General features: G+C 38.7%; 1 protein-coding gene across 7 annotated transcripts in view; it reads left to right on the forward strand.

Moving 5' to 3' along the window:
• Positions 1 to 13,253, forward strand: part of LOC110991588 (NAD(+) hydrolase sarm1) — a 34,802-nt gene that overhangs the window by 20,919 nt on the left and 630 nt on the right. For 5 of the 7 annotated variants that reach the window (XM_045630206.1, XM_022256997.2, XM_022256999.2 and 2 more), the window contains 7 exons: positions 5,454 to 5,609; positions 8,562 to 8,722; positions 8,917 to 9,361; positions 10,156 to 10,395; positions 10,570 to 11,888; positions 11,972 to 12,207; positions 12,861 to 13,150. In XM_045630206.1, the coding sequence (XP_045486162.1) occupies positions 5,454 to 5,609; positions 8,562 to 8,722; positions 8,917 to 9,361; positions 10,156 to 10,395; positions 10,570 to 11,888; positions 11,972 to 12,207; positions 12,861 to 13,150 (2,847 nt within the window). Of the gene's footprint in view, positions 1 to 2,838; positions 2,995 to 5,453; positions 5,610 to 8,393; positions 8,475 to 8,561; positions 8,723 to 8,916; positions 9,362 to 10,155; positions 10,396 to 10,569; positions 11,889 to 11,971; positions 12,208 to 12,860; positions 13,151 to 13,253 lie in introns of those variants that run through there. The other 2 variants (XM_022257002.2, XM_022257003.2) reach the window with 2 other exon arrangements.

Raw genomic sequence — 13,253 nt, forward strand, 5'->3', positions numbered from 1 at the left:
CCCACCTTCTGAAATAATTATAATCGTCTTTAGCAGAATGCTTTCTAAATTCATATTGTTTAATATATTTAAAAATTTTTACAAAATGGCTTTCAAACTATTTTATCACCTTCCTAGAAGGTTTAGATGGTAAAATGGTACTTTTAAAGGGTATTGTGACAATAATTATAAATATCTTAATTATTATTATTATCATGACATAATTAATAATTATTATTACTTTTTTATGGCTGATTGTGTGATTTTTTTTAATTAATCAAACCGAATGAACCACTTTCTCTATAAATAAACGATTTATTGATATTATTATTATTAAAAGTAAAGCTACATATAGCCATGTTTTACTTTTTGGGTTATACATACATATATATATATATAAATAGTTATTGTATTGGACATTTGTAAAAGATATATTATCTTATCAAAAGCTCCAACTTCTAGACCATTGTATTCAAAGACGTTAAAAGATAAAGATTGAGGAAATGTCGTAACATATTCCTACAAATGAACCAGCTTTATCATAACCTGATAGGCTTATCAGTTCATATGGCTCATCTATGGATGACTTTGAGATTTAAAATAGTATAAGTCAAAGAAATACTTTTTCTCCGAACAGGAATTATCATTGGTTAATAAATGATTGACTAAAATTGTGTAGTTAAGGATATCATTACCAAGAAGAATAGCAATTGGTTGTCCTGTATTGAATAGTTAATTGAAATAGCTGTTATGAAATTGTCATAGTCTATCCATATTTTCAGACTAGCGAAATAAATTAGCTAAATTTTACTAAAATATCATTACACACATAAAAAACTTTAGTAAAAGGCTTAAAATAAAAAGCTTTTAAATCGTGATAATCCTACGTGATTAATAAAAGTTACAAACTTCCGGAAGTTTATCAAACCTAATTCCCAACTTCCGCAGACATTGTTTGTTCATTTTATTATTCATATTCATGTTCACTAATGTCTATTGCCTTAATAAGTGGTTTTTGTTTCCAATTAGAAGGATGAGAGAACTCGTTTTTAATTACTCTATCCATTTTTAGACCGGTCTTCAAAGATACGCTATGATATAAATATATAATTGATTCCTAATTGGTATGTATAAAGTATCTTTGTCACGAGAAATCAAATTTTACCTCCTTAAAGATGATATGATTTTGGGTAATGAAAACTTACGTATTAAAATTTATTTGTAACCTAAATGTTTGCGTAAATTATGTGATACTATGTGTATTTCATCGTTTAAAATGTGTATTCCTCTAAATTTATTAGAATTTCTGCGATAACGTGTTATATTACAGAGCAATGCAATCAATGGGAAAACCGCAATCAAAACCTTTTATCTAGAATATTACGACACATGCTTTAACAACTGTTTAATCAAGGGTTAAATTCCTGATCTAATTAAATAGAGAATTAACGTTTTCCTATAAACCTAGCTATTTTTAGCGGTTTCTGCAAATGCGGCACGTCATATTCATATCGATTCTTAGAATTCAAAGAACAAAGTGCAGCGTAGACTACAAATGAAAATTGTGAAAGTGCTACAAAGGTGGAACAGGATGCGTAGGCTGAGTCATTGCTATGAAGCCTGCGCCAGCGCACGCTCCGAAGGTATAGCCTGTGCCTTACTTCGATAAGCCGGCACGTGAATGACTTATGACTCACCCATAAGTCATTCTAAAAGTATTTGGATAGAAATGTCGTTATACGCATCGCTAATAAACATATATTAGACTATTTGATTTAAGCCGCAAAACTTTAATAAAAACATAATTAACCTATAAACACCGCTAATTGCAATACGATTTAGTAGATCTCGGCCATAATGTAATTAATTACTTGACAAATATATTTTGTTCAAAATTCCTAAGCAGAGCAGCGGTAACGGAATCAACTATCTACATTCGATGTCTTATCTATCAGTAATAATATATTTTAAGCTATTAATTCGCCTGTAAACATAGGATTATTATGAATGAAACTGAGTTTAGTTATAGTGAAATGAGTAAAACTGTATGCATCGTGACTCAGATTAAGTTTGTTGTGATTTGTTCTACTTATAAAGCCACCATAAAATACCATAAATTAAACATTCTTATTGCATTAGTTTTCTTCTATGCATATAAATGAATGTTTTTGTAAATAAGTCCTACAAATATTATGGAACTCTTTTGGCCAATCTCTTCTAATCACGTATTTGAGAACTAAGATAACAAAACGATCGTTTAAATCAGAACTAAAATTCGCATAAATAGCAACTATACATTAACTGATAATGGCAATAATCCGGCACCGCTTCAGTCTCTTGCTGACATTGAAAGGTCATTGACTTATCTGAACGACAGAATTGTCGTGAAAATATTATTTCTGTGCAAATCTTTTTATTTCTCCCACGTCCTATTGGTATAGCTTTAAGCCAGTTACAATAAACATGTTACGTCTATTATAATATATTCGAGTCACATTAACAGTAGCACCTAACTGGCTTCTATCATATGTATATCGTCTTCTGTGACATTCTTGATAATGAATACAATTTCTCTCACATACTACTACTACTTACATGACAAAACTGTCTTATATGAACTAAACATAAGTTATTTTTGAGTTGTCGTAGGGTTAAGGGGAGGTGCTCATGAATTTATCTTTTATCACCAGATTACTCTAAAAAGCGGATGCGAAGGTTTGTGGGTGGGTAGAGTATGGGCCTCTTCGCCCCGCACCCCGCTCAACTCGCCATTCTAATTACCCATTGTGGTTGTTGGGTAAAGTTTGCGATCAGCCGGCCGGCACTCCGCGGCCAAGCTAACCAGTCACGCCGCATTCGTCGCGAGATGGGCACGTGTCGATTGTTAAGCTAATGGCTGAACACGATTCCTAATTGATACGTTATACTACTATTTATAAGAGAAGTATTGTGACTATGCGTTCAATGGACATTTAATTCGGATTGTTCCCGCAATAAATTCCGGCAGAACGCGAGGTAAAGTTGGGCCCGCTTTGCTTAGAATAGTTTGAAACCATTGTGTGATCAACACAAATTATTATTAGCATAATATGTATTTAGTTTTAGCATTATTAAATTTTATCCTATTTAATATACGCCGAGCAAATTTTCCTCTCTCAGTACCTACACAGTTATTATCTTGAACGAAGTGTTCATAAATTGCGAGTGGAACGGATTGCGATAAAATATGCATAATGAACATTCAAATCAATAGTAATAAAGTTTTTCACTTAAAATTCCTGTATTTACCTGATCTAGTTTCGTGAGTTGTCCTCCTAATTTAATTCATTTGACATACATTCGTTATAAACTTTTCCTTATTGTCTAGTGATATAACACAAATAAAATCTTCTTTGAAAATTGATGAAGACGTTATATAATTCTATCGCGCATGCACTATTGTGAATGCATAACTGACCTTCACAATAATGCATCTCCTGACGTGAGACGGGTGCATCTAATGCTTACCAACAATTGTTCTTGGCAAGTTTTGCAAAAGTGTTCATGAAACTTTACTATAAGGTTGAAATTGAGTATGACATTTCGCTAAGCACATGCGAGGAATGCGTACGGCCTGATTTGCCTATCACCGATATTGGTTTATTAATTATTCTCTTTGCATGGATCTACTAGCACTTCCTCGATTATAAATATAATGGCAAAGTAAATAGTTTTATCATTGACTATCGGGCTTATTGAAGCACCTACTTCTATGTATCCCTTGAGTTTCAAGTGTTTGCTGGAATACATATTGTTAAATAATTGTTATAATCTGGCTTCGACGGGAAGTTATTACAATCGTTTAGTATGCATTGAGGTTCTGTCACAATCATGGGGAAAACCCAGCTAACTATATTATTTTAATAATATTGTAATTCCAATGCAAAGCGATGAAAAACACAAATTATTTTTGATAGGTTGACTTGAACTAGTTTTTTTTAAACATTTTATTATTACGCGCCATAAGTGTTTGACCCTTGTAGGCGTTCTCGACATTCCTGCGGATCTATACCTGCTAAATGGAGGAGAGATATAAGATATTACTGCTAGTATTAAGTAAACGCTGTTTTTTAACTAACAAATTTTGTTTAATGTAACAAGGAATCGTCATAGTCCGACTCGGTCCTATGACGTAAAATGTAGTACAAAAAATTGCATAACATCTCTGGAACTGTGACGAGATTTCTGAGAATCATGAGTCACACTTTATTGACCTGTTATGTTACCGGATCGTATCTTTCTATCGGTGTTAGTCATCGTTCATCTCTGATTGAGTTATCAATGAAATCTTTGCATGAATCGATACAATCGGTTCATTCTAATTCAAAACCACAATTTTAAGAAATTGACAAGATACGCGCCTTATTTATAATAATAAACATATTGCTATATTATTAACATTCTTGGTTAAGAGCAATAATTATAAAGCAGACCAACAAACAGATCTGAATATTTTAAATTATTCGAAGAAATTCGGTGTTAATATCTATTGTCAACTGAGATAAGGGACCACGCTGCCTCGCACGCGTGCTCATGACATCAACTCGAACGTCACGACTCGTCATACGTCTTCAACGGATTCCGCGTAATGTCAATTAACATATTACACTATCAAAACGATTGCGCGAGTTGTAACATAATACTAACGATGATTAAATGGCAGCTCAATTTAAAATCACGTCATAAACCTTCATTCAGAATGGCGTAATTCTGTCTTTTAACGATGGAAGAAATTGATTGAGGGCCCTTCACACAAAGGCATTGATCGATTACAAACCATAGAGCCAAACATTGGACAGAATACTTGACCACACCTCAGTGAAGCCATCAATATGCACTTCGTTACGTGAATCGTTTGCCTTACGTTTGTTCAGATTCAAAATGCTTTGTACAGTATAATCCACGGGCTGTAGTGGTTTCCTTAGCAGAATGAATCTGTTGACAAACGAAAAGCGCACTAATGCGGGTGGCGGGTGAGGCTCTAAAACCACACGTGTACATCTGATTGAAAGTCGAACTCTCCCATGACTCAGCGGCAGATAACGTTACGTTCTTAATAGATCCTTTGACCCTGTTCAACTCACTCATATTGTCCTTGTGCTGAATTTTAAATGCTTCTCGGAAAACTAATAAAGACGATCACCTATCATATCGAAATAGGCCATGTTTATTCGATGACCAAACGTTATTGTCATTGTTGTAACGCCTTGAGAGTTAAAATTTATGTAATAATTTTTTGTCAGTTTACGACTTGCTATAATTAATGCGGGTGTAATTTCCGGTTATACACCTGTATAGTTAATTTCACGAAACACCTTGTTTGTCTTCCTTACCAACTCTCATCACGTTTCCTAACATTCATTAAGCGAGTGGTGCGATTCTATTGTTTAAAATGGCTTACAGTTTATTTAATTTATACTAATCTCTTGTTATAGATACCAGAATTTGGTTTGGATGGCAACAACACTTTGAAACATAACGGCAGCGCCAAGGACCTCGCCACGGTCATGGAGAACCTTAAAAAGACCAGTCTGGTCTCCAGACAGAATCAGACCCTCAATAGCCAAGTCTCGAGCTCATCGAAACAGCAGGTAGGACTGCTAAGAAAATGTGTAATAATGACGTATGAAGTGGAATACAAAATATTGGTTCACATTTATAATATACTAGGTGTCTATGATAATGAAATAGAAATATGTATTTATAGCCGTGTATTTATCTATTAATATATTTTCTGAACTGAATAACTGATGAAAAATTATGAATAACAATCAATGCTATGTTCCAAAATTCATAAAATTATATACTTAATTATTTTTCATTATTTTAAGTAAGTATGAGCTTTGAGTAGGAATTACCAAACTGTGCCTCTGTCAAAGAGTCATAATATACAGTTACAAGGATTTAAATTATTTTAATTTTAAGAGGTAGTTTTGGGATTTAAACGGATTTTCTTATACATATAATATACAAGGTTACCTTTCTAGTAAGGTTAATTTTAAGTAGTATTTACTAAAGTGTTTCTGAAACAATTTGACTTAGAAGAAAAAACGTTCCAATTATTAAAACAGGCAACGTACTTGCCAGCCTTCTGGCAATGTGTGTGTCCATGGGCGGCGGTATCACTTAGGTAAACGGTTTGCCTCCTATGACATTGAACAAAATGTGATTTTGTATAGATACAATATGTAGTTGCCGTTTATCTATTATTTACATTTTCAATAATAGATAAATAGCAATTTTCTAAAAGGTGTTAAAACGACTTCTGATACAGATACCGGTTCTTATCTTAAAAATAAACACCGCAAACAAGTTAATCTTAAACTTTTGCATCGTATTGAATAATTATTTGAATAATCAATGAATTTTCGTGTGGGCGTAAACACGTTTAGAGACATATCCATATTATTACTAGAGCTCCGCCTTCTTGCACCGGTACTGCACAATATATTTTACATTAGGATATTTAAAATTGTATATATCTATACAAATAAAAATGAGTCGCAACACAAAGCGTAAAACTCAAAGCACATTGAGGGAGGTTTTTATAGAGATAAATTGGAAAATATAGTTTTATTTAGTGCTTAATTTTATTCCGGAAATCCGAACTATTGGGTAGCATAGCAAAATGTTCCATAATATGTTGGTATGTAGCTAACGAATCAAAGTTCGCGGCAGTTAGTTGTGAATAAATGTGTAAAATACAGAATTACACATATTTTCTCTTTATAATATACATTATTATTATTTTTTTGTGGGATTTCTCACTACCAAACCAGTTTGACGTCATCCAAAACCCCTCCAGTGTAAACACTGGAGCCGCGAACAAAGATATAGGCCAAGTTTGTAATACTATATTTATCTCAAATCTATGTTGTATGTTGCCTACGAGGTGGCGACATGTTAGGAAATAGTATTAAATATAGTTTACTGGAAGTTATTTTGGTGGCGGCCTCGGTCCGTACATAAAATATGTTTATTTTGAAAACGGCAAACGCGAGTTGAGGGAAAAATAAATATTCAGTAAAGAAAAACTACTTCTTATAAATTTAATTTACATTTTCAACTAAGTTCAAATTCCATTTTCGGCAAAGCTATAATAATTGTCTTTACAAACATATTTAAAATAAAAAAATAAAAAAAAATTGTAGTGCTTTTACTCGAAATGAACTAGTGTTGCCCTCGTGGCTTCAGCGAACGACTCTCATCCCTGAAGTCGTAAGTTCGATCCCTGGCTGTGCACCAATGAACTTTCTTTTTTTATTGCGCATTAATTATTCGCTCGAATGATGAAGGAAAACGGCCATTGATTTACTTTATTTTTTTTTATTACTCGAACTGAAAATGCTAAGTCAAATTTGATGTAGATATATGTTGAATAACTAATATTTCGTTATTGATTATCAAAATAATAAATATACAAGGTCTTATCAGCTTAATACGGTAATTTTATATATTTCTCAATCTGGTAAATTACATAGAAAATAATAAAAATCCATCAAAAACTTTACCTTTTGTTTAGTTTAAAGTATGTAATTAATGCTATTATAAATAAGGGTTTTTATTATAGATATATAATTTTTAACTTTTTTTATCATTAAAAAAAGTCTACTATTCACATATACTTAATCACAATTACAATATTCAGCCAACGCAATACAAAGCATACTAGCTGGCATACATCCAAATGATGTACTATAATTGTTTGTTATGTGTCGTATATTCCATTGAAATGTATGTTCTAATAAATATATATTATTTAATGTTAAAACAAATTGTAACTATTACACAACAACTAGCTATACAGAAAGGATTAATTCCTGAAGAAACTACAGGTGATACTCTTAACTGGATTCCGATGCGCAAGAAGTATTTCGTCTTGTGTCTATTACAATTTCAAAAATTATTGTAATATTCCATCAAAAAGTTTCAGGAGCAAGTTCAAATAATCAATTGTATTCGAAATCGTATAATTGTCGGATACGTGATTCACATGCCCCAAAAACCGAGACATATTACAAAGAAATGTAAACCTCAATTATGACTCACGTAAGTCCAAAAACCGTTAAAGTCTTTCGATGGACAGCAAAGGTTAAGCCTCGATGCATCCTCCTACGCCATCTGAGTCAGTAGTTTCCAGTTATTATTTAGATTCAACAATCACATTCGACTCTGACAACAGATCTTTTTTTTAATTGTTGCAAAATTACTAACGAAAACTCTTCAATATTTTATCACTCGATTATTACATATGCATCGTTATCGGTAACGCTATTTATAAACTTGTTTATTTTTACCAATGTATTGACATAAGCACCTATAGGTGTATCCCTACGCCAACACGCGTGACGCTGTGCTGAAATATTGGCACTGAAATCAGTGCTTGTCTAGATGATGACTGTGTACGAAGTGTATACTGTGTTACTCTCCAGTCTCCACCGCTTTATGTTTTCCTGGTGACTGATATTATTGTGATATACTATACTTACAAATAAAATGTGCATGTCACACAAATAAGGATAGCAATCATTTTATCTGCCCAGATGGTGTCTAGTTCTACATCGAGCAGCGCGGCCTCGAGCCAGCGCGTTCAAAGTTCATCTCAAAGGGCCAGCTCCATCAAATCCGACTTATCGGAACTAAAGAGCTCCATATCAGAAATGAAGACCCTCAGCAACACGGCAGCTTTAAATTTTGGACAAAGGTACTTTTAGTAATAAGATGCTTTCCGAACTCGGTTTTGTTAATGGTCGCAAAAGATAACCATCCCACCTGAACTACTATTGGCCGTCTGCCAATTTTGAAACGTATAATTTCCTCGGGACTAGTTCGTAGTTTCGCATCGATATACAATAGACGTGTATTTTCTCGTAAAATAATTCAGCTTTCGCGTTACAGACTGAGAAGTTCAATGGAGAATATTGTCGACCAGGACGATATAAAAGAGAGACACATCCCAGATATCCGGGAGATGGGGGATATCGGAGACATGGGTGACATGACGGACCTCGCGGGGGACGGTCCTCTTGTGACCTTTCCCGAGTCGGACACCCCGCCTCCCGACAAGCCATGTTTGTTGGCTCCCGCGTCTGCTACGATAGCGTCTTTAGGTACGAGTGCAGCGAACGAATTGAAGTACAGCGCGGCTCGGTCCACCTCGGCGTCCTCGACGAGAGTAATTACCGACGGATTCAGTGCATCAAAATCGGCCGCCAACAGCTCGCGGATGAGGCGGCTGCAGCATGGGGACATGCAGTATGCAGAACACAGTGCGACTGGCGCTTCACACAGACTGCTGCAGGCGGAAGGGTTAACGGCAGAGCAGAATGCCGCTTATCTCCAGGTTAGTAAACTCTCCACTGTATTATCACGTGTACATATTTCTCAATAACAATGTTGTAATCGATTATAGTATTATAAAATATAATGTATATTTACCGCAACGCGTTCGTGTTTTGTTAGGTTTTTTGTCCTACGTTTCGTCATTTAAAACTTTAGCGAACTTTAGGTAGTCCGAATGCCGGGGTCGTTAAGGCGCGCCGAAGGACACGACCCCGAGGCTTAGATCGATAGCCCGCAGACGTAAGGCAGAAGCTTACGTTATTCAGTAGAAGCAGGAGCTTCGCGTCGTAAACACTGGCCTAACATGTTCTAGCATTTCTCGGCCGACAATATAAACAAGCCATGGCCTCGCGATTGGCGGCCTGGTCGGCGAGGATGTTACGTCGCGGAGGATCGCCGAGGGCGGTGAGATCATTTATCCGCTTATCGGCAACTCCGCTTCTCAGTCAACGTTTGACCGTTGCGCGCACACGCGGAAGTAGACGATTGCGCATGCGCGTCCGCGAATAGGCCGCTTAAATTTAGCCACGGAATGTCCGCGGGCGGCTCGGCCCCGTGGCCCGTGCGGCGCGGAGTCCTCGCGCGCTTCGCTCCGAGGACGACGGATCCTTCGGTAAACTCATTTATGTACATACGGTGACAGTATACAAACTTTAATATTATCACCGGTATCGCGCGATTGGCCTACTTCCAAACGACATCGCGCCGCGGTTTCTCGTCAAACGATTTAAAGATTATGGGACAGTGTGGCAATAATAATTCACAAAGACTCATAAACCTCGTACACTATTTCAGGAAAAGCGATCTCTGCAAGCCGGAGAAGTGACGGCTCAAGAGGCGAACAACATGTCCGCGACGAGTTCAAGGTTACACACGGAAGCCTTCAGCGCGGAGAAGAAGGCCACTGCTTCGTCACAAGCGAGGCAGACCGTCACTGCCAGCGGCATGTTTAGCCATAAGGAGAGCTCTTCGCATTCGAACATGACAATCTCAAGTAAAAACCTCACAACGAAGTCGATGCTTCTATCCTCACAGGTAAATTCTAATTCTATTAAAAGCGGAGGCAATTAAATCTCAGCCGTACAAATAATCGTGAAATAGTCCAATATTATAGTTTCTCGAGTAAACAAGAATTATTTCTACCGGAGCGTAAATGTATCGCTCGTGACGTAGGTGCGACGTGGTTAACTCCTCTCGTTCGCTTCGCAGATGAGTCAACTGTTGAACGGGACGATAAAACCGGGCGACGAAGACCTCAGCGACTTGACGTTCGAGGATCTGGACAAACTGAACGCGAACTCGAACGAGAAAGACGTCAACTCGGCCATACAGAAGTATTCGCATCGGATGAACGCCTTCATCGCGGCTATCAAGAACAACCAGATGGACATGAAGAGCGCCGGAGTGCATTTCAACAAATTAAACGAAATGCTCCGAAGGGCGTGGGCCGTCCCCACTTACGGACACGAATTGGGCTACACCCTGTGCAACGCGCTCCGGACGTCCGGCGGCCTCGACATTCTCATGGAGAACTGTCTCGAGTCCGACAACCCCGATCTGCAGTTTTCTTCCGCGAAACTTCTCGAGCAGTGCCTGACGACGGAGAACAGGGCGCACGTCGTCGAAAACGGGCTCGAGAAGGTCGTCAACGTCGCCTGCGCGTGCACCAAGCAGGCCAACGCAGACCACTCCCGCATAGGCACCGGCATTCTGGAGCACCTGTTCAAGCACAGCGAGGGCACCTGCGGTGACGTCATCAAGCTGGGAGGCCTCGACGCCGTGCTCTTCGAGTGCCGTAAGAACGACATCGAGACCCTGCGGCATTGCGCCACGGCCCTCGCCAACCTGTCCCTGTACGGCGGGGCTGACAACCAGGAGGCCATGATCAAGAGGAAGGTCCCGATGTGGCTGTTCCCTCTGGCGTTTCACCACGACGACAACATCAAGTACTACGCGTGCCTGGCCATCGCCGTGCTGGTCGCCAACAAGGAGATCGAAGCGGCCGTCCTGAAGTCCGGCACCTTAGACCTGGTGGAACCTTTCGTGACCTCGCACAATCCGTCCGAATTCGCTCGTTCGAACCTGGCGCACGCCCACGGTCAGAGCAAGAACTGGCTGCAGAGACTCGTCCCGGTGCTCAGCTCCAAGAGGGAGGAGGCCCGGAACCTGGCCGCTTTCCACTTCTGCATGGAGGCCGGCATTAAGAAGCAGCAGGGCAACACCGAGATATTCAAGGAGATCGGCGCGATCGAGTCTCTGAAGAAAGTCGCGAGCTGCCCCAACGCCGTGGCCTCGAAGTACGCCGCCCAAGCTCTGAGGCTGATAGGCGAAGAGGTGCCGCACAAGCTGTCGCAGCAGGTGCCCCTGTGGTCCATCGAGGACGTCCGCGAATGGGTCAAGCAGATCGGCTTCTCGGAGTACGCGACCAACTTCTACGAAAGCCGGGTGGATGGAGACCTTCTGCTGCAGATCACAGAGGAGAACCTCAAAGAGGACATCGGCTTACACAACGGAATCAAGAGGAAAAGGTGAGCGATCTCCGTTTGATTGAGTTACCTTTTAGCGTCGACGTGCCTCACAGGCGTAAAAGTGAACTCCGGCGAAATTTCAGATTCACGAGAGAACTGCAGCAGTTGAAGAAGATGGCGGACTACAGCTCGCGAGACACGGGCAACCTCAATGACTTCCTGCAGGGTATCGGCCTGGAATACACCATTTACACGTACTCCATGCTTAACGCCGGAGTGGACAAGGAGTCCATTCGGGGCCTCAGCGACGAGCAGCTGGAGAAGGAGTGCCATATCCTGAACAGCATCCACCGCTTGAGGATACTGAACGCTATACGTGGTGAGCTTTAATTTTATTATTTTTATACGTCTTGTCCTTCCTATCATTGTAACAATCTAGATAAGCTTCCGTTAAAGTTCCGTTCTCGATTCCCGGAAACATAAGTTGAGTATATCGGGTTGAAGTCACAAAAGTATGATTGTTAAGTAACTACAGTACAGCACACCCTTGGCAGTAACTGTTCTGAAATACTGTCGGTTCAGTGAGAAGCGAGAAGGGTCGGCGACGACCTTGAACGCTATTCACGTCAACCAAAATAAACCGAGCCATCTGTCGAATTAAAAATTACATTTCTAATAATAACTTAGGGCTCACTGTTCAGTGGAATTATAAAACGGGAGATAAAACATTAAACTCCAGTACAAAGTAAAATACAAAATAATATTAATCGAATATAGTAGTGATACTGTTTTTATTTTTCGATTGTTCGATACATTGACTTATTGGGCCCAATATTTACTTCTCGTTCACGAAGACGTTCTAGAATTTGCAGTAGCGATATTGTAGTATATATTTTCTTACATTATTATCCTACATAGTTTTGGTTTAGTACTCTTAGTCCAGTGTATGTGAATGTTATGTTTTGCAAAAAGAAATAAAAATTAAATATATGTACGTGTCAAGTGTATAATGTCGGTGATGATCAATTTCAGCATACGAAAGCAGACTTCCGATCAAAGGCGAAGAGAACTTAGAAAAAAACCTAGACGTGTTCGTCAGCTATAGAAGATCAAACGGCTCTCAGCTGGCCAGTCTTCTGAAGGTCCACCTCCAAGTCCGGGGATTCACAGTTTTCATCGACGTGGAGAGACTGGAGGCGGGAAAATTTGACAATAATTTATTGCAAAGCATCAAACAGGCGAAGCATTTCCTCTTGGTGCTGACGCCCAACGCCTTGGACAGGTGCAAGCATGACAACGAACAGAAGGACTGGGTTCATCGGGTGAGTTTGTGCTTTTAATCAATTGAAATAAATTATCATTTTCATAGTAATCAAATCAAATGTGTAGTATGATTTACGTTTTGGCGTAAAATTAGTTTCTATT

The sequence above is a fragment of the Pieris rapae genome, chromosome 11, assembly GCF_905147795.1.
Source record: "Pieris rapae chromosome 11, ilPieRapa1.1, whole genome shotgun sequence".
NCBI classification, from domain to species: Eukaryota; Metazoa; Arthropoda; class Insecta; order Lepidoptera; family Pieridae; genus Pieris; species Pieris rapae.